At 41.3% G+C, this 24867-nt stretch overlaps 1 protein-coding gene and 1 pseudogene across 3 annotated transcripts in view; both read right to left on the bottom strand.

Annotated features, from left to right (window-relative positions):
• The window catches only part of TTPA (alpha tocopherol transfer protein), a 63514-nt gene that overhangs the window by 35610 nt on the left and 3037 nt on the right, over positions 1 to 24867 (bottom strand). The window contains exons 1-4 of one of the 3 annotated variants that reach the window (XM_067712234.1): positions 24019 to 24099; positions 20047 to 20105; positions 14604 to 14730; positions 1282 to 1391 (exon numbers count right to left, since the gene is read on the bottom strand). Coding sequence is in view for 1 of the 3 variants with exons in the window: in XM_067712232.1 (XP_067568333.1) it covers positions 1282 to 1391; positions 20047 to 20105; positions 24019 to 24075 (226 nt within the window). In the remaining 2 variants the exon portion in view is untranslated. Of the gene's footprint in view, positions 1 to 1281; positions 1392 to 14603; positions 14731 to 20046; positions 20106 to 24018; positions 24175 to 24867 lie in introns of those variants that run through there. The other 2 variants (XM_067712232.1, XM_067712235.1) reach the window with 2 other exon arrangements.
• Positions 4749 to 7203, bottom strand: LOC137210392 (alpha-endosulfine pseudogene; annotated as a pseudogene).

Here is a 24867-nt window from a genome sequence, read left to right as displayed (position 1 = left end):
ACCCGGGCCACGGCAGTGAAAGCCCAGAATCCTAACCACTAGGCCACCAGGGAACTCCCTTTATAGGCCTTCATTTTGAGGAAATTTAGAGCTACACTCAATGTCCAATTCAAAAATAAGCTCATTTCAGGTCTTTTGTTATATATACCTAGATTTTCTTTAGACAATTATACCTCTTTTGGTTTTTTTAAAATGTCCTGTCTAGTTTTGCATCATAGTTAACTTACTCTGTGCCTCACTAGGCAATGTGGGAAAGACCACTGGTACCAGCTGGTAGCAGGACCACCTTGATCTGTGTTCTCTTTGGACATGGGAGCAGTTAGACCACATCTCCCAGGACACCTCCTCTAGAGTTGGGTGAAACATGACTGAATTCTGGCCAGTGGAATTTAAGCAGGTGTGATGGGTGATGTCAGGGACCAGTTAGGAAAACGGACATTACTGTAGGCATTTCAAATATAGGCAACTTAATGCAGATTATTCCTTGCACGACTGTTGAAAAACTGAGAGAGTAAGAACAAGAATGAAGTAACATAATGTACAGTATGATGACTATGGTTAACACTGCTGTGTGGTGTATTTGAAAGTTGCCAAGAGAATAGATCCTAAGAGTTCTCATCACAAGGGAAAAAATATTTCCTTTTTTCATTTGTGTCTATATGAGATGTTTAAACCTATTGTGGTAATTGTTACATAACATATGTAAGTCAAGTCATTATGCTGTACACCTTAAACTTATACAGTGCCGTATGTCAATCATATCTCAATAAAACCAGGAAAAAAATGTACGTAGAAAAGAAATCCAGAAATTAGTAACTGAAGGAAGCACCTACCACCCCTAAAACTGGAGGAATAAAGGGACTAGGTGGTGTCACCACAGACCAGAACTATGGGGACATGCCACCTCGGCTGTTCTCAGAGGAGGGGTCCTCTCCCTGGTGCTGTATCCACTGAGGAGCTGAGGTGTTGCCACGTGCACTGCTGGAATCATAGGGAAGGGGCCCTTCACAGGTGTTAGGGCCATGGAGTGGGGTTTCAGGGCTGAGGCTAAGACTGAAGAGGAGGCTTTGCCCAGTGGGTGATGGTGCCACTAAAGACACTCTTCCACAGCCGACTGCTGCTGCTGCAGGGATACTGATACGATGGAGAACAAGGGAGTCTCTCTTCCTCTACCCCCATCTGCCTGTTTTTCAGTAGTATCTCTTTGGTAGAAGCCACTAGAAGCCAGCTGCCGAGGGAGTCTAGGAAGTAAAGGTTGCAAGGTCTCCACCGCACAAGTACCTGTCAGAACACGGAAGGAGCAGACGAACTCAGGGCTAAGAGGCTGGTGACAGGCCTGGAATTTCCCACGAAGGAATTTGGACTTTGTTTCTGAGGCAATGAGAAGCTCTCTGAAAAAGAAGAAATAGATTAAAATTTCTGGAAGTCTGTCCAGTGCATTGTAAAAATATTTAAATTAAAAGGAAGAGAATGTGAATATGAATCAACTTTGCACATTTTGTTTTCATAGGACATTTTTTTCTATTAAAAACCAATACACACTTATAGTAGAAAATTTGAGGAAAACAAAAAATTATAAAAAAGAATTCTGTCATCTAGAGATTGTCACAAATAATATTCAATTATAATTCCTTCTACTCTTTTGTCTAGAAATATATATTTTCAATATTAATGTTAATATTATAGGGTAAAAACAGACTTTACATCCTTTTCTTCAATCACCATTATGTTGTGAGCATTTCTTCAAAGGGCAATATTCTTAATGGTTACTTAATACTGTACTTGATGAAATACACTATAAATTGTTACACTACAAATGGTTACACTATAAATGGTTACTTAATACTGTACCTGATGAAATACACTATAAATTACCATTTGCAACATTGTTAAATGTGGAACAGAGGGATAAAGTGGAAGTTTACTAGATCCTAAGGTACTCAGATGTCAGATACCAAAATGAATTGTAAGACAAACTGCTCTGTCAGAATACGAAAGTCATTGTCTGAAAACTGGCTCCTAACTCCTGAATTCTTTATCCTCATCTAGGGTATAAAAGGGTCAAAAGTGGAGATGACTTTATCCTTAAGCAAGTTCATTGAGGTCCTCTGAGAGCTAGTACGATTGGCACCCCTGTGGTTAGGGCGACCTAGTAGACGCGTATCTGATTCTTGACTGGAAAACACAGGGCAGAGACCTGTGGGAAGCTGCTCTCAGGGTAAGAAGAGAGGAGAGTGGCTGGGCATTCCCATTCTGAGTTTGTGAGGGTAAAAGATGCCAGCTGCGTCCCAAGGACAAGATCTGGGCTGCACCTGTGAGAAAGAGCTGGCCTGGAACTGCTTTACATTCTGTCCAAGAGGGGCTACCTGGGGACACTGGTCACCAAAGAAGTATGTGTGAAGTAGACCATGTCTTGTGCTGAACTGTGTCTAAACAGCCCATTAAAAACAAAAACAGGAGCTGGGAGGCAGAGTTCAGCTGGAGGAGGATGCATCATCTGTATCAGTAGTTTCTCAACCGGGGATGTTTTTGTACCCTGGGGACATTCGGCAATGTCTGAAGATTTTTTTGTTGGTAACAGCTGGGAGTGAGTGGTGTGTTACGGGTATTGTGCACAGAGGCCAGGTGTGCTGCTAAGCATCCTATGATGCGTGGGACAACAGGTGATGATTTGGCCCAAAGGTTAAATGCTACGTTTGGAAGCCCCTGGCGTACATGATGCAGAAAAAAGGAAAGAGTCAGTATGAAACATCTGCCAAAAAATTGCTAGTGGGGCAGTCGCACAACTCTGTGAATATACTTAACATACTGAAAACTTTCAATAGGTGAATTATCTTATGTGTAAATTATCTCTCTATAAAGCCGTTATAAAACAATGGGTGGGAGTTCCCTGGTGGCCTAGTGGTTAGGATTCCAGGCTTTCACTGCTGTGGCCTGGGTTCAGTCCTTGGTGGGGAAACTGAGATCCTGCAAGCCAACATTATAGAAATAAATTTATAATAGAAAAAAAATTAATATATGTAAACAATGCCTTGAATAAGCAGGGCTCAAGGAAGTTAATTGGAAGGAAACTTTATATCTGTGTCCCACAGTGACTTTACAATATGCCCATTCGAAATTTTTCCTCTGCTCCTGGAAGATTTTTTTGATCATTTCCAGTTAATAAAATTTCTGTGATCACTTAATGTCACCAAAGTAGTCTCAATTTAGAAATTAGAATGTTTAGTCTACACAATCAAAACTTTGAATGGTATTTTACATTAATTGATTTTCTAATGTTAAACCAAGCCTGCGTTCCTTGGATAAGGTCCACTTAGTCACGTGGTATAATCCTTTTTATATTTTGCTACATTTGGTGTGTTAGTATTTTTGTGACGATTTTTGCATCTCTATTCATAATGGGATATTGGTCATTAGTTTTCTTGTGATGTCTGTGTGGTTTTCATGTCAGGGTAATATGGGCCTCAAAGAATGAATTGGGGAGTGTTCCCTCCAATTGTATTTTTTAGTAGAGTTTGTGAAGAGTTGGTATTCATTCTTTAAATTTTGGATAGAATTTAACAATGAAACCATCAAGGCCTGAGCTTTTTCTTTGTTGGATGTTTTCTGACTACTAATTCAATCTTTTTACTTGATCTAGACCTATTCAGATTTTCTATGTCTTCTTGATTCAGTTTTGATTCAGTTTGTGTCTTTCTAGGAATTTATCCATTCATCTAGATTATCTAATTTGTTAGCGTACAGTTGTTCACAGTATTCACTTATAATCCTTTTATTTCTGTAAGATATGTATTAATGTTCCTTCTTTCATTCCTGGTTTTAGTAATGTGAGTCTTCTCTCTTTTATTTCTTAGCCTAGGTAAACTTTTGTCAATTTCGCTGATCCTTGCAAAGAACCAACTTTTAGTTTCGTTGATTGTTTCTACTGTATTTCTTCTTTTTTTTTTTTTTTTTGATAAATTTATTTATTTATTTATGGCTGTGTTGGGTCTTCGTTTCTGTGCGAGGGCTTTCTCTAGTTGCGGCGAGCGGGGGCCACTCTTCATCGCGGTGCGCGGGCCTCTCACTATCGCGGCGTCTCTTGTTGCAGAGCACAGGCTCCAGACGCGCAGGCTCAGTAGTTGTGGCTCACAGGCCCAGTTGCTCCGCGGCATGTGCGATATTCCCAGACCAGGCTCGAACCCGTGTCCCCCACATTGGCAGGCAGACTCTCAACCACTGTGCCAACAGGGAAGCCCTACTGTTTTTCTATTTTATTTATCTTCACTCTAATCTTTATAATTTCCTTCCTTCTGCTACCTTTGAGTTTAGTTTGCTGGGGTTTTTTTTCCTAGAACAGCAGTTCCTTAGAATGACAGTTCCTTATGGTGGAAAGTTAGATTATTGATTTTAGATCTTTGTGCTTTTCTTTTTTTTTTTTTTTTTTTTTTTTTCTGAGTGGACTTAATAATCTAGGTTTAATCAAAGCAATTTGGATTTGGATTTTGAAATGACCCTTCTTTGCCATGGAAGCTATGTACTTCACGCTGTGGAAACAGGTGGCATATACAGAACGTAGCTTGCTTCTTTGTTTTCTTAGCCTTGAAGATGACCAGGTGGAGAGAGAGACCAACAGTTTTTCTGATTTCCCTATTTCTTCTATTCCTTCCTAAAAACCAGACTCACTGTGGCCTCAGTCTTGAGGAGTCATACTGACCGACAGAGAAAGCAGCTCAGACAGAAAATACAAAATTTGAGAAGATCGGAGGTGAAGAAAACGTACAAAATTATATATATATTTATATATATAATAACATGACATATCTATGTACAACATGTCTGGGACAGTTGAGGAAACTATACAAGGATGTTCAGCATTTTCCCCTTCCCACATGGACTTTAGACTAAGGAAGACAGCATGAGGAAATGGAGCAAGAAACACAAAAATTATATACAATTACAAGTGACAGCCAAGGAGTTTGGGGGCCAAGGAATCACAGGATCCTGCTCTCTCCATTCCCTCCTCAGCAACTTTTTCCTATCCAATCTGAATGATGGCCTGAAAAGTGAATGGCTGGTCAGGAAAGAAGTAGACACACACCCTAACCGCCCCCCCACGTGCATTAGCAAGTTCATCAGTCGTCCTCATCAGGCCAGATGTGTGGTACATCAGAACTGGTGAGCTGAGAGGGCAAGAGAGGATTATAGAATCTTCCCCTCCTGAACGGCTAGTTCGCACCCTGCTCTCTCTGTGATAACTAGCAGGCTGCATTCAGTAACATTCAGGCCAAGCCAGTGATAACTAGACTGATGATGCTGGCCACCTGCAGCCCCTTTCCCCCACCTGGTTCACGATCAGCATTGCTACTTCTCAGAGCACGGGAGCTGGGTTACTGGGCTCTAGGAAGGCAGAGATTTCTCAGTGCTCCTTCTCCCTAGCCACCTTCCCCAGCTTCCTCCAAGGTGATTCATCTCCTGAGAACCTGCTGCTCCAGCCCTGCAGTAGCACTAAGCCCTGGAGGCTCGCTCAGTTCATCCCTTTTCTTCTTGTCTCCCTAACAATACACCTGGCAGCTGATAACATCTGAAATATGGGACTGCAAATGTGCATGACTGAGCATGTTTCTTTAGGCCCACAGCTTGGCTGCCAGAGCAGCTTTTCAGCAGCAAGGGCCCAGATTGTAGGAAAGCAGGTGAGGGCAGAGGCAAGAGCTTTCATGGCTAGCTTCTTAGAATTTTTTTTCTTGACCCTCAAGACCATGATACTTATGAGGCCCTCTTGCCTGAATTTATAACCCCCAAACCTCAACTTCTCTCCCTGTGTAGTCTTCAAATAGTTCCCCTCTGTAGGCTCACCTATGGGCCTTCCTCACTTTTGGCTTTACAATGAACAGCAGTTTTTTTCAGGATTTTAGAATCAGAATCAATCTTATCTATATTCAACTGTTTTACAGAGGCGGAAATAGAAATCCAGAGAGGTTAAATGCCTTGACCAAGGTTACATGTCAATTCTGCCTAGACTGAGTGGGACTAGAACCCAGATACCTTGACTCTTAACCCAGTGTTCTTTCCACTATCCCACGATACTTTCAAAAAGCAACATGCTGGAAGAGAGAGAGAAGGTGCCCATTTTATGTGAATTATATCCTCCAATCTTTACATTATTTAAGAACCAGGGCAAACTGTAAAAGACACTGACTGAGTAAAGGAGGTTAAGTGGGCATTATAGTTTTAGGCAAGCAAATCAGTTTTTCCTTTTGAGGCTTCTCTACACCTGCCATAATGGAAACATGAAGCAGTAGCAGCCCAAGGGACAAAACATTTAAAGCACAGAAAACAGATCCCATTCAATCTATCTTTCCCAACCATGTCAGGTTAGCCTTGGGATGTTAAACCTGTCATATTATTCCCAAGGCCTAGCCTAACCAATTTTGGGATATTCTCTTCCAAAAGTAGAAGTCACATCTCCCCAGTTTTTTGTACAAAAGAAAAAGAGTTTGCAGCATTATCCAATCCTAGTCTCCTATTTCTGAGCCCCTACCTGGGCTACATGAGGGTGTGGAAATCTCAACTTATCCAAAGAAATGAACTCAGAGCCTCTCTTCAGCCCACATTACCTTCTCAGCAGCCCCCAGGAGAATCACAGTCATTTCTGGCTAGCAAGCTGAGAAGATATAACTAGGTGCCCATTCCATCCCTGCCTATGATATACAAAAGTCCAGTGGGTGAGGAAGGGGAGCAGAAGGGGGCCCCGGTTACCCCGCAAGCTTGCTGGTGACGAGTGAGGACTTTCTCTGGGGCAGATCCTGTGGGGTGGGGATGTGGTCACCAGTCACCAGGTTCTTGTCTGGTCCTGCACTTGGCAGCTGCTTATTCTTCATCTTGGCTTTGGCCATGTTGTAGTCTCCTGAGTCAAAGTACTTTTGCCCTTTCTGGAGTCTCTTCATGAGGAAGTCGGAGCCTCCAGGCTTTTGTCCTAGGCTTGGATATTTGGCCTTCAGCTTTGCCTCCTCGGCTCTCTCAGGGAGCATACCTTCTTTCTCCTGTGTGTCCTGCTTCTCCTCGCCAGCCTCCTCCGCAGGGTTCTCGTCCTCTTGTTTCTGGGACATGGCGGGACCGGGACTGTGGAGTGTAGGGGACCCAGGAAGTCACCCGGAGAAGGGAAGGGGGAGGGGAAACGGGACAACCTGCGCTGCTTCTTCAGCTCCTGTCACTAGGGTTGCTCAGTCCTGTGCTTTTCTTAATGTAAGCATTTATAGCTCTAAATTTCCCTCTGAACACTGCTTTCAAGGCATTCCATACATTTTGGAATGTTGTGTTTTAGTTTTCATTCATCTCGAAGTATTTTCTAATTCCTTTCATGGTTTCTCCTTTGACCCATTGGTTGTTTAGGAGTGTGTTGTTTAATTGCTACAGATTTGTAAAATTTTCAGTTTTCTCTTTGTTATTGATTTCTATTTTGGTTCCATTATGGTTAGAGAAGTTACTTGCTATGATTTCAATATTCTTAATTTATTGATACCTGTTTTGTGGACTAACATGTGGTCTATCCAGGAGAATATTCCATGTGTACTTGAGAAGAATGTATATTCTGCTGTTGTTGGGTGGAGTGTTTTATTGATGTCTATTTGAGCTATAATATATTCAAGTCTTCTACTTCTTGTCAACCTTCTGCCACACTATTTTATTCATTACTGAAAGCAGGGTATTTATTTTGTTTGTTTTTTCTCTTTTATTAATATCTCCTCTAATATTGGTTATATTCTTACAATGCCCACTCTTGTATAAAATCTATGTAATTATGGTTATTTTCTCAGATATCTAGCATTATTGGGTCAAAGGGTATGAACATTTAAAAATATCTTGATCCATGTTGCTAAACCTTCTTCCAGAAAAATTGAACTAGTTAATAAATCCATGAGAAGTAGCACGTATTTTTGCAATGTATTACAATGTTTATATTACAATAATATAGGCAGGTTAGGATTTCAAAATAGATGCAACAATGCTATATTAATAGGGGTAGGTAACTGAGCAAGAATCAGATATACAAGTATCAGTATTTTAATTTCCTATCACCGTTATAACAAACTGCCACAAACTTAATGGCCTAAAACAATGCAAATTTATTTTCTTACATTTCTGGAGGCCAGAAGTCCAAAATCAGTTCTACTGAGCTAAAGTCAGAGTGTTTGCAGAGCTGCATTATTTTGGAGGTTCTTAAAAGAGAATTCACTTCCTTGCATTTTTCGGCTTCTAGCCTGTATTCTTTGGCTTGTGGCCCCTTCCTTCATCTTCAAAGCACATCACTCCAATCTCTGCTTCCATAGTCACGTGGCCTTCTCCCCTGCCATTGACTCCTCCTGTGTCCCTCTTATAAGGACTTGTAATTACATCAAGCCCACCTAGAAAATCCAGGATATTCTCCGCGTCTCAAGATCCTTAATTTAATCACAACTGCAAAGTCCCTTTTGCCATATAAAATAACATTCACAGATTCCAGGGATTAGGATGTGGACGTTTGGAGGTCATTATTTAGTTTTACCACATCAACCTTTTATAGACACTATGTGTTAGATTATAGAAAAAAATATATGTATGTCTCTGTCCCGGGTTCCTGGCACAGAGCTCCCCAAACCCTTGTAATTTCTTAAGTGATAAGAATACTAGGAGCACCTATTGTTCTAATATTTGTCTTTGACCCCATCCCTGGCGCAAAACTCCTAAAATGTTTGAAACTTCCTAACTGATAAGGGCACTAGAAACACCTTTTGCTCTGTGGAGGTGAGTCTGAGTGGGCTCCCGGTGAGAAGTTCGGAATTTCAGCCCCATCCATCATCCTCCAGAGAGGGGAGAGGGCTGGAAATGGAGTTGATAATTGACCATGCCTATGTGAGGAAGCCTCCATAAAATCCCAATGGGAGGGGCTTCGGAGAGCTTCCAGGTGGAGGAACACATCCACACCGGGAGGGTGATGCACCCCAACTCCATGAAGATAGAAGCTCCTCGGCTTGGGACCCTCCCAGACCTCACCCTGTCTATCTCTTCGTCTGTATCATTTATCATATCCTCTAATAAAATGGTAAATGTAAGTAAGTGTTTCCCTGAGTTCTGTGAGCTGCTCTAGCAAATTAATGGAAGCTGACGAGGGGGCTGAACGGACGTCTGATTTATATCCAGTTTGGTCAGGAGCACGGGTGATAACCTGGGCTTGTGACTGCCATCTGAAGTGTGTGACTGTGAGTGTGTGTTGAGGGGAGTCTTATGGGATTGAGCCCTTAACCTGTGGGATCTGACCTACCTCCAGGTCGATAGGATCAGAATTTAGTTAAATCGTAGGACACCCAGCTGGCATCCCAAAGACTTGCTCTTTGTTATTGGGGAAAAGACCCACATTTCGTGACCAGAAGTGTCAGGTGTGAAGTGTTTGATGAGAGTGGGAAAGGAGACACACAGGAGAGGAACACACAGTAGGGAAGAACTGGGTTTTTCCCTATACAGGAAAAAAAAATTGGGGTTTTTCTTTTTACTACATAAATTTATTTATTTATAAGTAATGAATTGTGACATATTTTTGCTAAATCTTTCTAATGGCACAGTATTACAACTCATGACATTTATTGACAAAATTACCAGGAGAAAAAGCTAAAGAGCATATATTATTAGAATGAGAAAATTTTGTGATGTCTGAAGCCATGAGCCAGAAAGATCGCTGGGGGACAAATGTGCAGCAAAAGGAGAAATTTACTGAGCCTCATCAATAAAGGACCTCTGGGCCAGAACACTTCTGACCTCTGCACGGACTGTCTAAATGCCATACACAATAGCATGCATTTAATCGTCAGTGTGCCATTATTTTGGATTCCTGTAGCTCAAGATCCGAAACTTGAGAATGACTGGTAATTGGAAAATTAACAATCCAAATTTCTTAACGTACTGTATTGTAAATTAGTGGTTCACAAAACATGGTACAGATACCTCCATTTATCTCCAAGGACTCATGGTTATCAAGGTTGGATATATGTCTGTTTAATGTTTACAACAGACCATTGCTTATATTATCATTCAGCATAAATCAATGGATTTTCTATCATATTTAATAGATGTCACCTCCTTAATATCACATTAAATCAGCACTAGAGGTGCAGTGAGGTGATCTGTTTTTGTTAATTGGTAATGGCACCATGAAGAGATTGACTGGGGGAAATGAATAGTGCCTGGAATTCCAAAACAGGATCTAAAGTTTGAGAACTAGTGGATTAAAGAAAAGGAAAAAAAAAAAAAAAAAGCCATGATTAATTCCACCGTAGCACCACCTAGTGGAACTTTAGAAGAAATCAATTGGTTTTTCTACAGTCTGGGAAACGAGGAAAAATGTAAAGTGACCCAGGATTCATTAAAAGTAAGCTCAACACAAATTGCACATCCTAAAGTTATCTGGGAGACTGATATGCTCTCTTTAAAAATAAGAAGCAGCTTTATATTTATAACTAAAAATCCAATTTTTCTAGTTATAAATTCGACATACTCATTTTATGTATATTACAAAACTAAGAAAAAGTACTAGGATAAGGGTCATTCATAATTCCACCATTCAAGAATGTATATCATTTTAACATTTTTTCTATGTCTGTATATATATTTATATTTTAAAATAGAGTTTATATATTTGTACTGGTTTCATTTAACGCTTCTTTGGTTACATCAAGCTATTAAATATTTATCTATATAATAATTCTGGTCACCAATTCTATGTGTGGGTATTTTCCCTCCACCAAAAAGCAATCTTGGGGCTTCCCTGGTGGCGCAGTGGTTGAGAGTCCACCTGCCGATGCTGAGGACACGGGTTCGTGCCCCGGTCCGGGAAGATCCCACATGCCGCGGAGCGGCTGGGCCCGTGAGCCATGGCCTCTGAGCCTGCGCGTCCAGAGCCTGTGCTCCGCAACGGGAGAGGCCACAACAGTGAGAGGCCCACGTACCGAAAAAAAAAAGAAAAAAAGCAATCTTGGACACCACGGGCCTAGCCGCTCCGCGGCATGTTCTCTGCTCTGTTCCCTTTCCATAACCAGAATATAGAGGCCATCAACCAAAAAAGGGCTCTACAGAGATTCAAAGGGAAGCGATTCCTTGCAGTTGAGTGGTAAGGGTGGGCTGGGAAGAGAAGACTTCACGGAGGAGAAAGCAGCTCAGGTGAGCTCTGAAAGGTGGACATACTTCAATAGACAATGATTGGTGGCTTTCATTATAATAATAACTTGTGCATAGCATAACTTGCAAAGTCAAGAGGACATTAGGGACAAGTTTAGGGGAAGCATGAGGACCATAATTTGGCTGCAACAGAGGAGAAGAGGATAAATCTGGAAATAAACATATACTTAATTTGTCCAGATTTGGGGCTAGCAAAATTAAATGAATAAACTGCACTTTAATCTGAGGTAGGAAGATAGGTTTAGCTACTTCAAAAGAATTCCTCATTTATTTCAAGCGATCCCTTGTATTCCCACCAAATTAATTGGATTTTCTGTGCTTCCCTCCAAAAGTCCAATCAAGACGACCCGTTTCCTAATCCGTCCCTAATCGACTCATATATGTCTCCCCTCCCCCCATCCTCTCCCACCTAACAGCTGTCTCTAGGACAGTGACATTTTGACTGTTTCTTAATTTGTTTCTTTATTTGTGGTTTCTGATTTTCTGTAAAGAGCAGGAAGTGTTTTAATAATACAAACCTATTTTTGTACTAAAATGTTTATGAATACCTTAGAATATATCCTCCAAGATTCTTTTACATACAGCGTATGTATTTTTTCTACAATCTAATATCATGCGTACTCTTTGCAATTTACCTATTTTTAAACATTTAGGTTGTACCAAATTTTTGAAATGACTAATGGTGGAGAGCAGTTAAAATTAGATGAAAATAAATTAGTATAAAAAAGTACAATCCTGTTCCTGGGGCGGGGGGAAGGAAAATGGGCAACAATTCTTAAAGATGCAAAAAACATTACAAGCTCCCCACCATGACCAAAACGACATGTCATCCAGCTTGCTTTCCACCAAACTACCGTTGACAAACTATTTTCAGCTGAATAGTAACGTTGCTCTATGTACTGAGTCCTGTGCTAGGCAATGATAACATGAAGATGAAATCCCCGATCCTTATCCTCAAGGAGCTTAATGACTAGTAAGGGACACAGCCTACATAAAGGATGCTCACGTTGCTATGGGAACACAGAGAAAGGTATCTGATCCTGTCTGAGAGGATCCAGGAAGGTATCCTCGAAGATAGTCAAGCAAATGAGTCCTGAACCATGGGTATGAATTAGGCAAAGAACGGCTGGGGGGAGTGGGAGTGTAAAAGAATTTCCAAGCAGAAGCAACAACCTGTGCAAAGATACAGTCAAGAGTGACTATGGGAATTCCCTGGCGGTTCAGTGGTTAGGACTCCCCGTTTCCATTGCAGGGGCACGGGTTCAATCCCTGGTGGGGGAACTAAAATGCCGATGCTGCACCACCAAAAAAAAAAAAAAAAAAAAAGAGTGACTGTGGTAGGTGAGAGAATTCTAAGCGATACACTGTAGCTCAAAGGTACAGTATATGTGAGTCTGTGGGAGTTCAAGGGAGTATAGGAAAAACTGTAACTTTTATGTATTTGCAGTTCAGTTTATATTTAAAATTGTTCTTCTTGTGATGCAATTTATATTAGACCTAATATTAATATAATAAACACATGTTATAAAAAATAAATTTGGCCGTATTGGGTTTGCATGCTCCTCATTGTTTTTCCGGTTAAGGGTACGAGTTCACTGAGATTTGGAGACAGCTGCTTTGGGTGAAGGGAAACAGTGATGGGTTTTAAGGAGGAAAGATTGGCAACAAGATGGAAAACTTTGGCAGCAGGATGGAGGGTTGTTGATGGGAGAGAGCATGCAGGCAATTTGGAGGCATTAGTCAAAGTGAGAAAGGCTAAGAGCCTGAACCAGGGAGCAGCACGGGAATTGTGGGAAAGGGACATTCAGAAGGTAATGTAGATAGGGCTTGGTAGACTGACATTGTGTGCACTGCAGAGGAAAAAAGGATAGAAATAAAAGAAACAAAAAGAAGGGGGTGGATGCTTTGTAAGGTAACCACAAGTGGGCCGAATCAAAAGTCAAATGCAGAATAAATTAATTCAGCAATACTACAGGATGCATATCCTCGTTGAAGCCACCGTTCATGATAGTAGTTTAATGCAAGAATGCATTTTAAGTTGTAAATTTCCAGCCCACACAGATGTAACACAAGAAATGTGTTGTTGGAGACTGCCAACCCAGAAGTGAAATAAATGATCAGATTCTGATCAAAAGAACATGTGAAATGTACTGAGTTCCAATGGAAGTGGTATAAAGTTCTGACTTCATTTACACTTGTAAACACCATAACATGTTGGGAAGATAGTGACATAGTTACAAGAGCATACAGTCTTTACGACCTTAAGAGAACCCTCATCTGGACACAGTTATGAAACTACAGATAATGTCTAGAAATAGGCATAGGGTGTAGGAGTGAAAATATTTTTACTCTAGAACTATCAGTCATTTCAAGTGAATTTGGGGCATTATGATAGAATGCTACTTTAAATAATGGCTAGACTTTCCCCCTGGTTTTAGACCTAAATATGCTGCATTATCTGATTTTCCAGCCAACTTACCTAGCAAAGAAATAATATCCTAAAAATCTAAGAACTTTTTTGAGCTGAAGCACTAATATCCTTCCCTCTGCCCTCTATGCCCCAACCGTGCCGCCTGTCACTCACAGTTCTGAAACTGCTTCTCCCTTTTTCCCACCTACCACTCTTCTCCTGATCACATTTCACCTTGGGCGTATTCCTTCTAATTTCTCATGTTTCAGCTTAAGCGTAATTTTCTCAAGGAGGCATTTACCATACCGCTATATAGTCTAAATTCTTCTGCTATGTGATTCCACGAACTTCCCTTTTGGTAACATTTATTTGACTTGCAATTACTTTTTAGTACCCACCACCCCAACTGGACAGTAAACATCATGTGGGCTAGAACACTGCCTGCCACATGGCAGGCACTCAATAAACATTGATTGGATTAAATTGAGCTTTATAGTTCAAACTGATAAATCAGGTATATTAGGCCAGGATCTCCATCTACAAACTCATATGTGCATGAAATGTACACATAGAAATTGTAGAATTACTACAATTCAACTTCTATTCCAAGGCATCGTTTTACCAGGCTGGCAAAAATTTTGTCTTGGTCAATTCAGTATCTTCCCCTCTTTTCCCCTAATATTTGCATAAAGCCAAGATATTGAGATGAAGCTCATTTCCATGTCATCTGGACCCTCGATCACTTGAGATATCAATTCCCCACCTGGACCTTTTGGATTAGGCCAAGCAGGTTGCCCTGGAGACTGTCTTTTTCCTATCCCACGACTCCTTTGAGTTAGGATTGCTCTTCTCTGCCTCCGTCCTTGGGTCTCATTCCCAAGGATGAGTGGGACTCATTCCGCTGCTTGGTGCTCCAGGCAGCCGCTCCCTCTGGGTCCCGCTAACGCCCAGGGGTCTCCCCCAGAGCTGAAGCTTGGAGCTGCTGGCTCTGGGACCTCCACCCTACCTGGGATGCGCTATCTCTTCACTCGGCAGGGAGAGTGCTCTTCTCTGGGACCCTCCCAGGCTCCTCTCATTTGGACACTCAGGACTCCTCTGAGCCTTGGCGATTCTTGTTTGAGGCTGTCGAGAGACTGTGGAAGAAGGAGGGGAAGCTGTAATCATTTTGATGCTCCCTCCTCAGCCTTTTGTCTATTAATCCATTAGTTTTTATCCTTAAAACTCAAAGGCCAGCACGCCCCCACCCCCACCCCCGCCCCATAGCTACATTCCTTCCCTGAGTACAAACAGAAGTGCCTAGGTGCTGCTTTAAAATGGATAAACGACCAAGAAGACAAAAGGAAATGTTGAGACTGGACAATTTATAACAAGGGTCTACTTGGGAGTATTAACCTTTCTGAAATCATGACATCTGATTCCAGATGTTAAAGCCTTCTTGAAGTACTTCTTGAATTCTGCTTCTTTACCCCTACAATGGCTTCTCTCAAATGAAAACACAGTTGTTTTTAATTGTTCAAATAAAGGCCTCTGCTATTTTAGGCTGTATGTGTTCTAGTTGTACCCTAAATATATGTGTATTTGTTACATATATTCATGTGAATGTGTAAATATATACACATATACATATCACAATACCATGTCATATAGTCCCATATTATTGTTCAAATAAGTTGCATATTGTACAATATAAATGACCTGCTTCTATCAGATGTGTAAGCTGTTTCCAGTTTTTTAATTACAAATGAAGATGTGATTAAATTCCTTTTACTTGAAAAAGAAAAAAAAGGAAATGTTGAGAAAGAGGAGAGAGGCTTGGATGAATACTGACAGACACTGTAAAATCAGTGTTAGTGTTCTGCTTCATATTCCCAAGTAAAAATCTGACTCCTGAATGGAATATTTGTGATGAGTTACTAAAGGGGAATGTAGGGATTATTTACATATTCTTAATCTGAGATTGTGGTAAATTACAATCACCAGGCTGTTGGACAGAACATCCCCTGGCATCTACTCAGAATTACCATGTGCCAGAGTCCCTGCTTGGTCCCAGGTGCTGGAAAAACGCTTCTCAACAACCCTGGGACATAGGCATGATGATTCCTTTTTTTTTTTTTTTTTTTGCGGTATGCGGGCCTCTCACTGTTGTGGCCTCTCCCGTTGCGGAGCACAGGCTCTGGACGCGCAGGCTCAGCGGCCATGGCTCACGTGCCCAGCCGCTCCCCGGCATGTAGGATCCTCCCGGACCGGGGCACGAACCCGTGTCCCCTGCATCGGCAGGCGGACTCTCAACCACTGCGCCACCAGGGAAGCCCGATGATTCCATTTTTTAAATGAGGAAACTGAGCACGTTTTAACTAAAGTTCACACAGCTATTAGGTAGCTTGGCAAGAATTTGAAGCCAGGCACATATGACTGAAAAACCCATGTGTTCTTAGTATTTTTCGTTGCCTCTCATAGATTTTTGGACTCATGAATAGTATTGGTCTAAGATAGTATTTTATTCTTTTCCACTTTATGGTTCTTTAATTCTCCAAAATAACTCTCTTATTTTTTTAAAATTAAGATTATCGAACATTCTTGAAAGAGATTCATAAGGTATTATATTGGCTTCCTAGGCCTGCTGTAACAAAGTACCACAATCTGGGCGGCTTAAAACAACAGAATTCTTTTGTCTCACAGTTCTGGAGGCTGGAAGTCCAAAAACAAGGTGTCCGTGGGGCTGTGCTCCTTCTGAAACCCATAAGGGAGAATCCCTCCTGCCTCTCCCTAGTTTCTGGTGGTCTTCTGGCAATCCTTACCAGGCCTTGGGTTGAAGCTGCATCACTTCTGCCTCTGCCCCCTGCATCACGCACGGGGCCTTCTCTCCAGGTCTCCTCTTATAAGAGACACCAATTGTATTGGATTGTGGGCCCGCTCTACTCCTACCTCATCCTAACTAATTATATCTACAATGGCCCTACTTCCAAGTAAGGTCACATTCTGAGGTACTAGCAGTTAGGACTTATCTTTCAGGGGACATAATTCAACCTACAATAAGAATGTTCTAAGTACTTTAAACAGCAGAGACACTATTTTGTATACAGTGAACTAACAACTGGTCATCAACATCTCATAAAGTGAGAAGAACAAAGATACTAGTAAATATCTCATATTTTTCATCATTAGCCACATACATTTGGATTTAGTAACGTTTTTAAACCTCAGTGTGCAAGCAGTGTATAAAATGCTGCAAAATATTTAAAGATTAGCTCATAATAAATACTATTGATACAACATATTTGTGAAGCACTTGATAGTTTCACCAAGTATTCTTGGGTGTGATTTCTCACTTAGCTCTCAAAAGAACCCTAATATATTTTTCTCATTTTGAAAATTAAGAAATTAGAATGGAGAATGTTAAATACTTGTTTAAGACAGCCTTTCTAAAGAGACAGACTTGGGACATGAATCCAGATGTTCTTAGTAAAATTCTGGAGCTCTTGCCACACATCTTGGTACCTTTTAACATTTAATAATAATGATGATGATGATAATGATAACTGCTAATGTTTATTGAATGTTTACTATCTGCCAGGGACAGTGCCAAGCACTGCACAGAATTATCTCTCATTTAATTTTTCCAAGAACCCTAAGAGGCAAGCACAACACCAAAGCACAGAGCCAGTGAGGAGTTAGCCACAGGCCACAGAGCTAGTAAATGCAAAAGCCGAGATGCACACTCAGGGGGGCCTCCTCCGGAGCCTGCCCTCTTAACTACTTGTATATGCCTAGCTGACCTTAGGAAGCCTTCCTGGGCAGTCTCTATTCCAGAGTCCTCGTCACCCGAGTTCTTGTTGCACCATTATTAACCAGCGTGACGGTGTTTATTGGCATCTTACAAACCAATATATGATTAGCCAATTACTTTAAGCAAGTGACTTAATATTTCCACTGCCAGCTGTCTCATGTGCCACATGGAGATATACTGCAGTGAGGGCTAAGTTATATAACACATGTAAATGACCCAGCACACATCAGCCAGGTAATGGGCACTCAATTAATTGTACTTATGAGTCAGGCTGATAATGATAATTTATTGTTTAAAAAGTACTCTGGGGGTTGGAGGAGGGGACAATTAATCTTGACGGGTGGGACTGGAGATGTTATGGGGAAAAGTAACTGTAGGGCCTTGAAGAATAGAAAAATGTTAACAGGTGAAGGGCATGCTGTGGTCTGAATGTTTGGGTCCCCCCAAAGTTCGTATGTTGAATTCCTAATGCCTGATGTGGTGGTATTAGGAAGTGTGGGCCTTTGAGAGGAGACTAGTGTTCTGATAAAAGAGACCCCACATAGATCCCTGCCCCTATTGCCACGTGGAGACACGGCGAAGCTGCAGGCCATGCACCAGAAAGAGGGCCCTGGCTGGAATGCAACTGTGCCAGCACTTCCAGCCTCCAGAACTGTGAGAAATACATTTCGCTCCTGTACACGTGTATAGGCTACCAGTCTGTGGTACTTTGTTACAGCGGCCCAAACAAACAGGGCATTGTACGCAGAGAATCCTGCACAAATGAAATGACGGTTCCAACAAGTGCGCCCTGCCTGTAAGAACAGTAGGGCTCACAATACTGAGCACCCCCTACGGAATTAGGAACTGTGACCCCAACTGCCTGTGCTGTGGGTACTTAAGGAAACCATCCCCTCTGCAGCCATCGAGTCTGTAATTCTCTATTCACGTGTGTGGACCACTGCCATCACCCACGTATCACCGCGCCCTTTACCGACGGAGGGCCACGCTTGCAGTGGCAGAAAGAGCTGGTTTCTGCACTGGCCCTCTGGCCTCCACATCCTGCATCTGAGGCACCTGATCCTCTTCTTCCCTAAGGACTGTCCCGCCTGCCGCCTGAGACAGTGGCCACCACATCTACAATAGAGAAGAGCACTCCCTCGGGTTTGGAGTTGGTGGGGAGGGCAGTTACTTATTTCCACGTCCACACTGGGCTGAAGCCCGCGGTAACTCATCTCTCACCAGCCATGATCCAGGGACCCTGGGACAGCACTCTCTGGTCTAGTCCCGTTGCACTATTGGGAGTGGGGAAGGGAGAGGGTGAGAGTAAGTGGAGTTTTCCATCAGAGTCCTAAGGTGGCCTGGGAGTCAGCCCTTCTTCACAAGCCAGCACATCCAGGATTCTCGCCCCTCCTCCCCCATCACCTGATGCCACCGCCGAGTTCTGGCTTCCACGCTCTGCTCACTGCTTTCCCGCTACCTAGACTTTTCTTCACTGCCCGTGTAAACGCCATCCACTCTGCAACCTCTGTTGATCTCGTAAAACTCCTATGGCACTTGGCACATGAATTTTACTCTTTTGGAAAAAGCAGAGACCTTCCTAAAAAAATTGCCTATAACTTGATTAGAAGACTGGCCTAACCACCTGAAAGGTCTATGTTCTAATTCCAGCTCTATCATTACGTACTGTTACAACCTAAGTCTAACTTTCTTCTCTTATGAATGGATTACATCCTAACTGTCCTGCCTCAGAGGATTGAGACGTGCTTATTTAACAACAGATGTAAACCATTCCTGAAAATTGTAAACCACTATCCAACTGAGGTGATAAGGGCAGGTTTTATCTTCAAAACTAGGAAAGTTCTTTAGAGGATAAGGGCAATGTCTGATTTGCATCCCCCCAAAATGCCTCAGAAAGTGCATCAATTACAGAAGGCATTCAGTATTTGTTGATTAATGGGAAACAATATATTTACCAAAAAAGAGGTCTTTTAGTGTAAAGTTTCAGCTTTACACACTTAGTTTTAGTAAACAAGATCTAATGAACATATTTAGCATTTTAAAGATCCAGTGATTTTTCTGACTTTTGAATGACATTTACAAGCATTGTCTTTTCGTATTCTTTTACAACCTAAATCTAATTTCATTATGCTAGATTTATCAGAAACATCAATATTTTCCATTTGAAGCTCCTGATTAAAAAAATCACTTTGGAAAAACCAGAATAAAACTGGAATTCTTCAACATTTTCACGTTAGAGTGAATAGTTTTCCTTTTAAAGTATTTTACTTGATGCATTTGTGAAATTCAGGGAAGCACAAATCTCATTTGATAGCATGTAGTGAGTCTTCCAGCTTGTGGTGGGTTTAGTATTGACAAAAATGTTGTAACTTTATTTATTTTGGCCGCACTTCATGGCTTGTGGGATCTCAGTTCCCTGACAAGGGATTGAACCCAGACCACGGCAGTGAAAGGGCCGAATCCTAACCACTAGACCACCAGGGAACTCCCCAAAATGTTGTAATTTTCAAACGTTTAAGTTAAATCTAATTTTCTCATGGGCTGGGAGGTTATGTCCAACTTTCTATAACCCCACCACCACTTATAACCAACTACAGATGACATTTGTTTCATCTGCACATTGCTTTCTAATGTATTTAACTCACTAACGTAACTCACTTACATGAGAACCACAGTACTCATATCAAATTTTATTGAATAATTCAGCATCTTCGTCTGTACCTACAAAAAGAGAAAGGAACACTTAATTATCACTTATATTGCGTCAATCATTATACTTGTCACTTTAACTTGTTGATGCTTATTATGCCTGAATTCTGTATTTGTAGATATGCCTACTTAAAATGTATCTGTGGGGGGAAAGCGGCGGGGGTTGGAGGTGGTGGGATCAATCGGGCGATTGGGATTGACATGTATACACTGATGTGTATAAAATGGATGACTAATAAGAACCTGCTGTATAAATAAATAAATAAAATAAAATAAAAAAAAATTTATTTGTAACCCTCAGATCAATATTCCAGCAGTTTTGAGATGGTGGACATACACATGGGCAGATTGGGGGAATCTGATTTGCTAAGGGAAGCACACGCTCCCCGCTGAGGTCTGACACGGCTACACACTCTCTTCTTGTTTCAGCTCACATACTGTATACATACATCATTTTTGTAGTCTATTAAGTGCTGATTATCACATTTTTGTGCTTTTTGTTGCTGTTTAAAATGGCCCCCACCTGTAGCGCTCAATGCTATCTAGTGTCCCTAAGTGCAAGAAGGCTGTGATGTGCCCTAAGGAGAAAATACGCACATAAGATAACTCTGTTCAGGCATGAGTTCAGTGCTGTTGGCCCTGAGTTCAATGTTAATGAATCAACAGTATATATGAAACATAAATAAAACAAGGTTAGGGACTTCCCTGGTGTCACAGTGGTTAAGAATCCTCCTGCCAATGCAGGGGACACGGGTTCGAGCCCTGGTCCGGGAAGATCCCACATGCCGCGGAGCAACTAAGCCTGTGCACTGCAACTACTGAGCCTGTGCTCTAGAGCCCGCGAGCCACAACTACTGAGCCTGCGCGCCTAGAGCCCGTGCTCCACAGCAAGAGAAGCCTCCGCAATGAGAAGCCCGCGCACCGCAAGGAAGAGTAGCCCCTGCTCGCCGCAACCAGAGAAAGCCCGCGCGCAGCAACGAAGACCCAACGCAGCCAAAAATAAATAAATATATTTTTAATAAATAAATAAAAATAAAACAAGGTTATGTTCTGATTGGCTGACAAAAATGTCATGATCAGAGGCTTGCAGGAACCTAACCCTGTGATTCCCTGGGAGCAACGGCTCATTGTTTGCTAATTCAGTTTCCCCGAGACTTTATAGAACCTAACTACCAAGAATAATGAGAACCGACTGTACATTTGCTTGTTTTTAATGAACAACAACAACAAAAATAAGGTAACTCTTCTTTTAAAATTTTATTACAGAAAACTAAAAGAGGGAGAATAGTAAACGGACCCCCAGGTACCTAGGACCCAGACTCAACAACAGCCAGTGTCGTTTCCTCCTCCTCTCTCTCTAGCTGGATTATCTGGACACAAATCCCAGACATATATCATTTCATCCATAACTATCTTATAGGTAAATTCTTGTTAACTCTTTAAAACTGTAAGAGTAAAAAATCTGGAAAACGAAGTTACAAAGAAGGAACTGACCACATAAATTGATAGAGTTAACATTTTGATTGATTTCTTCTCAGTCTTTTTACACATAAACAGAAAGATTGGAACCATATTGATTAGCTCCTCCCTTTTCATTTAACATTAAGCCAGTTTTCCATATCTTCAGTCTTCAAAAATAAAATGTAATAATCCTTTGTACATCATCTCATTTAATAAGAGGCATGTCATTTTTTCCTGTCTGCTTCATTTTTATCTTGAGATAATTGTACACTCACATACGCTGTAAGAAATCATCCAGAAGACACAGTATACTCTCTACCCCACAATGGGAACATCTTGCAGAGCTATAGAGCAATGTCACAACCAGGAGAACGATGTCCATACAGTCAGGATAGAACTTTCCATCACCAGGAGGATCCCTCCCGTTGCCTTTTTACAACGATACCCACTTCTCTTTTGCCCCCAAATCTTCCTTAACCCCCTGGGAACCACTAATCTGTCCTTCCTCTATAATTTTGTCATTTCAAGAATGTTATATAAATGGAATCACATAGTATGTAAAGTTTCAGGACTGGCTTTTTTCACTCAGTGTGAGACTCAAGTTGTTTCGTCCGTCAGCAGTTCCTTCCCTTTTATTACTGACTAGTATTACAGGTGTGGACATAGCACAGAATGTTTAACCATTCACCCACTGAAGGACACCTAGGTTGTTTCCAGTTTTGGGCTATTATGAATAAAGCTGCTATAAAAATGTGCGTACAGGTTTTTGTGCCACAAAAGTGCATTACTTTCCTATTGTGGCTGTAATATATTACCACACACCTAATTTAAAAACCTCAAATTTACTATCGTGCTGTTGTGGAGATCAGAAGCCTGAGTTCCAGGCTTCCCTGGTGGTCTAGTGGTTAAGACTTGGAGCTTCCAATGCTTCCAATGACAAGGGTTTGATCCCTGGTCAAGGAAGTTCCTCATGCCATGGGGTATGGCCAAAAAAAAAAAAAAAAAAGTCTGAGTTCCTTCTGGAAATTCTAGGGGCGAATATGATCCCTGCCTTTTCTTTCCAGAGTTGGCTGGCGTTTCTTGGCTCATGGCGGCATACCAAGTGTTGCTTAAAACATCACAAGATCTTCTGACTTTGGCCCTTCTGCCTCCCTCTTATAAAGGCCCTTCTGATTATATTGGGCCCACTTGAACCATCCAAAATAATCTCTCCATGTCAAGATCGTTAACTTAATCACAACTGCAAAGATCCTTTTGCCATATAAGGTACCATACTCACAAATTCTACGGATTAGGATGTGGGCCTCACGGCAAAGCCATTACGTAGCCAACCACAAGTTTTCATTTCTTTGGGGTAAGTGCTCAAGAATCCAACTATCATTGGTGGTTGCGTACTTACTTTTATAGGAAACAAACTGTTTTCCATGAGTCCCACCGGTGGTGTAAGGGTGATGCAGTTTCTCTACAACCTTGCAAGCATTCTGTCACTTCATTTTAGTCATTCTGATAGGTGTGTAGTGATGCGTCACTGTGATTTTAATTTGCGTTTCTCTAATGGCAAAAGACATCGAACATCTTTGCACATGCTCATTTGCCATCTGTATATCCTCTTTGGTGAAATATCTGTCCATACCTTGTCTGCTTTATTTTTAATGCAAATAACCAGAAGTTTTTCAGAAACTCTTTCACCAAGGCTAGTAACAGAATTTATGGGTTCTTTGAGTAGGTTTTTGACCTGGATCTTTGGGGAAACTTAGGTGCAGTGGTTCTAAAACTTTAGTGTGCCTCAGAATCACCTGTTGAGCTTGATAAAATATAGCTTGTTGGGACCCAAGCCCAGAGTTTCTGATTTTGTAACTATGGGGTGGAGCCCTGCGGAATTTGCATTTCTAACAAACTCCCAGGTAGCAATGATGCTGTTATCCCAGGACCATACTTTGAGATGCTTTAGGGAGACCTTAGGGCTACTTGATGTTTTCTGTTGCCTTTTCCTTGTCATTGTAAATGTCCCTGTAGTAAACATTAGAATGAATCAAATAGTTGTTGTGCTCCAAAGTGAAGTGCTTGGGGGAAAAAAAAAAAGAACAGGGGTATGGCAAAAATCAATCTGATCTCCCAGTGGCCAAAGCTTGGAACAATCTGAGCAACTAAATAAATTACGACAGTACTGGATTATAACCCAAAGAATAAATATCCATGAGTCCATAGTGATATAAATAAATATGGAAGAAAGGACAAACCTTCCCTGCACAAGAATTCTAAATACTCCAGGAGGTGGAGCTTTAATCCCCTTCTCCTTGCGTGTGGGCTGGATTTCCTGACTCACCTCCCAAGACTATAATATGGAAAGTGGAAAACCTGGCAGACATCCCTTTAACCAAATGACCAAGATTAACATGATCGGTGGTAAGTCATATCGATGTCACATGCCCCCTGTTATGATGTGATAAGAAAGGCATCTCACCTTTGGTATTGTTCCCCTAAATCCACGAGCCCCACCTAGTTGTGAGGAAGGAAACATCAGAAAAACTCAATTTGAGGTTCGTTCTAAAAATATCTGCCCAGTACTCTTCAAAAGTGTCAAGGCCATGAGACAAGAAAAGACGAAGAAACTCAAAAACTGGGGGAGACAAAGAAAAAGAACGTTAGTGAAAAAACTGGAAATCCCGATAGTCTGTAGGTAATAGTACTGCAACAATGTCGATTTCCTAGTTTTGCTAAATATACCTGGTTAAGTAATTTGTGAACGTTAGGGAAAGCTGGGTGAAGGATACAAAGGAATTCTCTGTACTATCTTTGCAACATTTCTGTTAATCTACAATGATTTCAAAATAAAGAAGTTCCCCACCCAGTTTCTGATTTGGTAAATGCAGTGGGTCCTGAGTATTTGCATTTGTATTAAGTTCCCCAGAGATGCTGTTACTAGGGAAACGCTCTGGAAAACACCGGTTTACGGAAACCTTAGGGCTACTTGATGTTTTCTGTTTCTTCCTGTCATTGTAAATTTCTCTGTAGTATACACAAGAATGAAAAAAAGTTGTTGACTTTTCTCTTTCAAAGCAGGTTTACTTTTCTTTTTGGTGGGAGGAGGGGTTTATTCACTGTTCTGCTCAGCTCTTAGATTTACCTTAAGCATGATATTTAAGGATTCCTTCCTTCTAAAAATGCATCAATCAACCCTCACACTGAATTTTCCATGCTTGGTTCACTTATACTATGTTACTTAATGATAACAAAAAGCCTTAGAAATTGTCTTAAATATTGGCAAAAAATCAAAGAGAAGTTTAAATGCTGCTAGGTAAGGAAGTGAATC

This window comes from Pseudorca crassidens, chromosome 17, assembly GCF_039906515.1.
Source record: "Pseudorca crassidens isolate mPseCra1 chromosome 17, mPseCra1.hap1, whole genome shotgun sequence".
Classification (NCBI taxonomy): domain Eukaryota; kingdom Metazoa; phylum Chordata; class Mammalia; order Artiodactyla; family Delphinidae; genus Pseudorca; species Pseudorca crassidens.
Note: the sequence above shows the minus strand (reverse complement) of the source record. Positions and strands in the feature narration are given on the sequence as shown.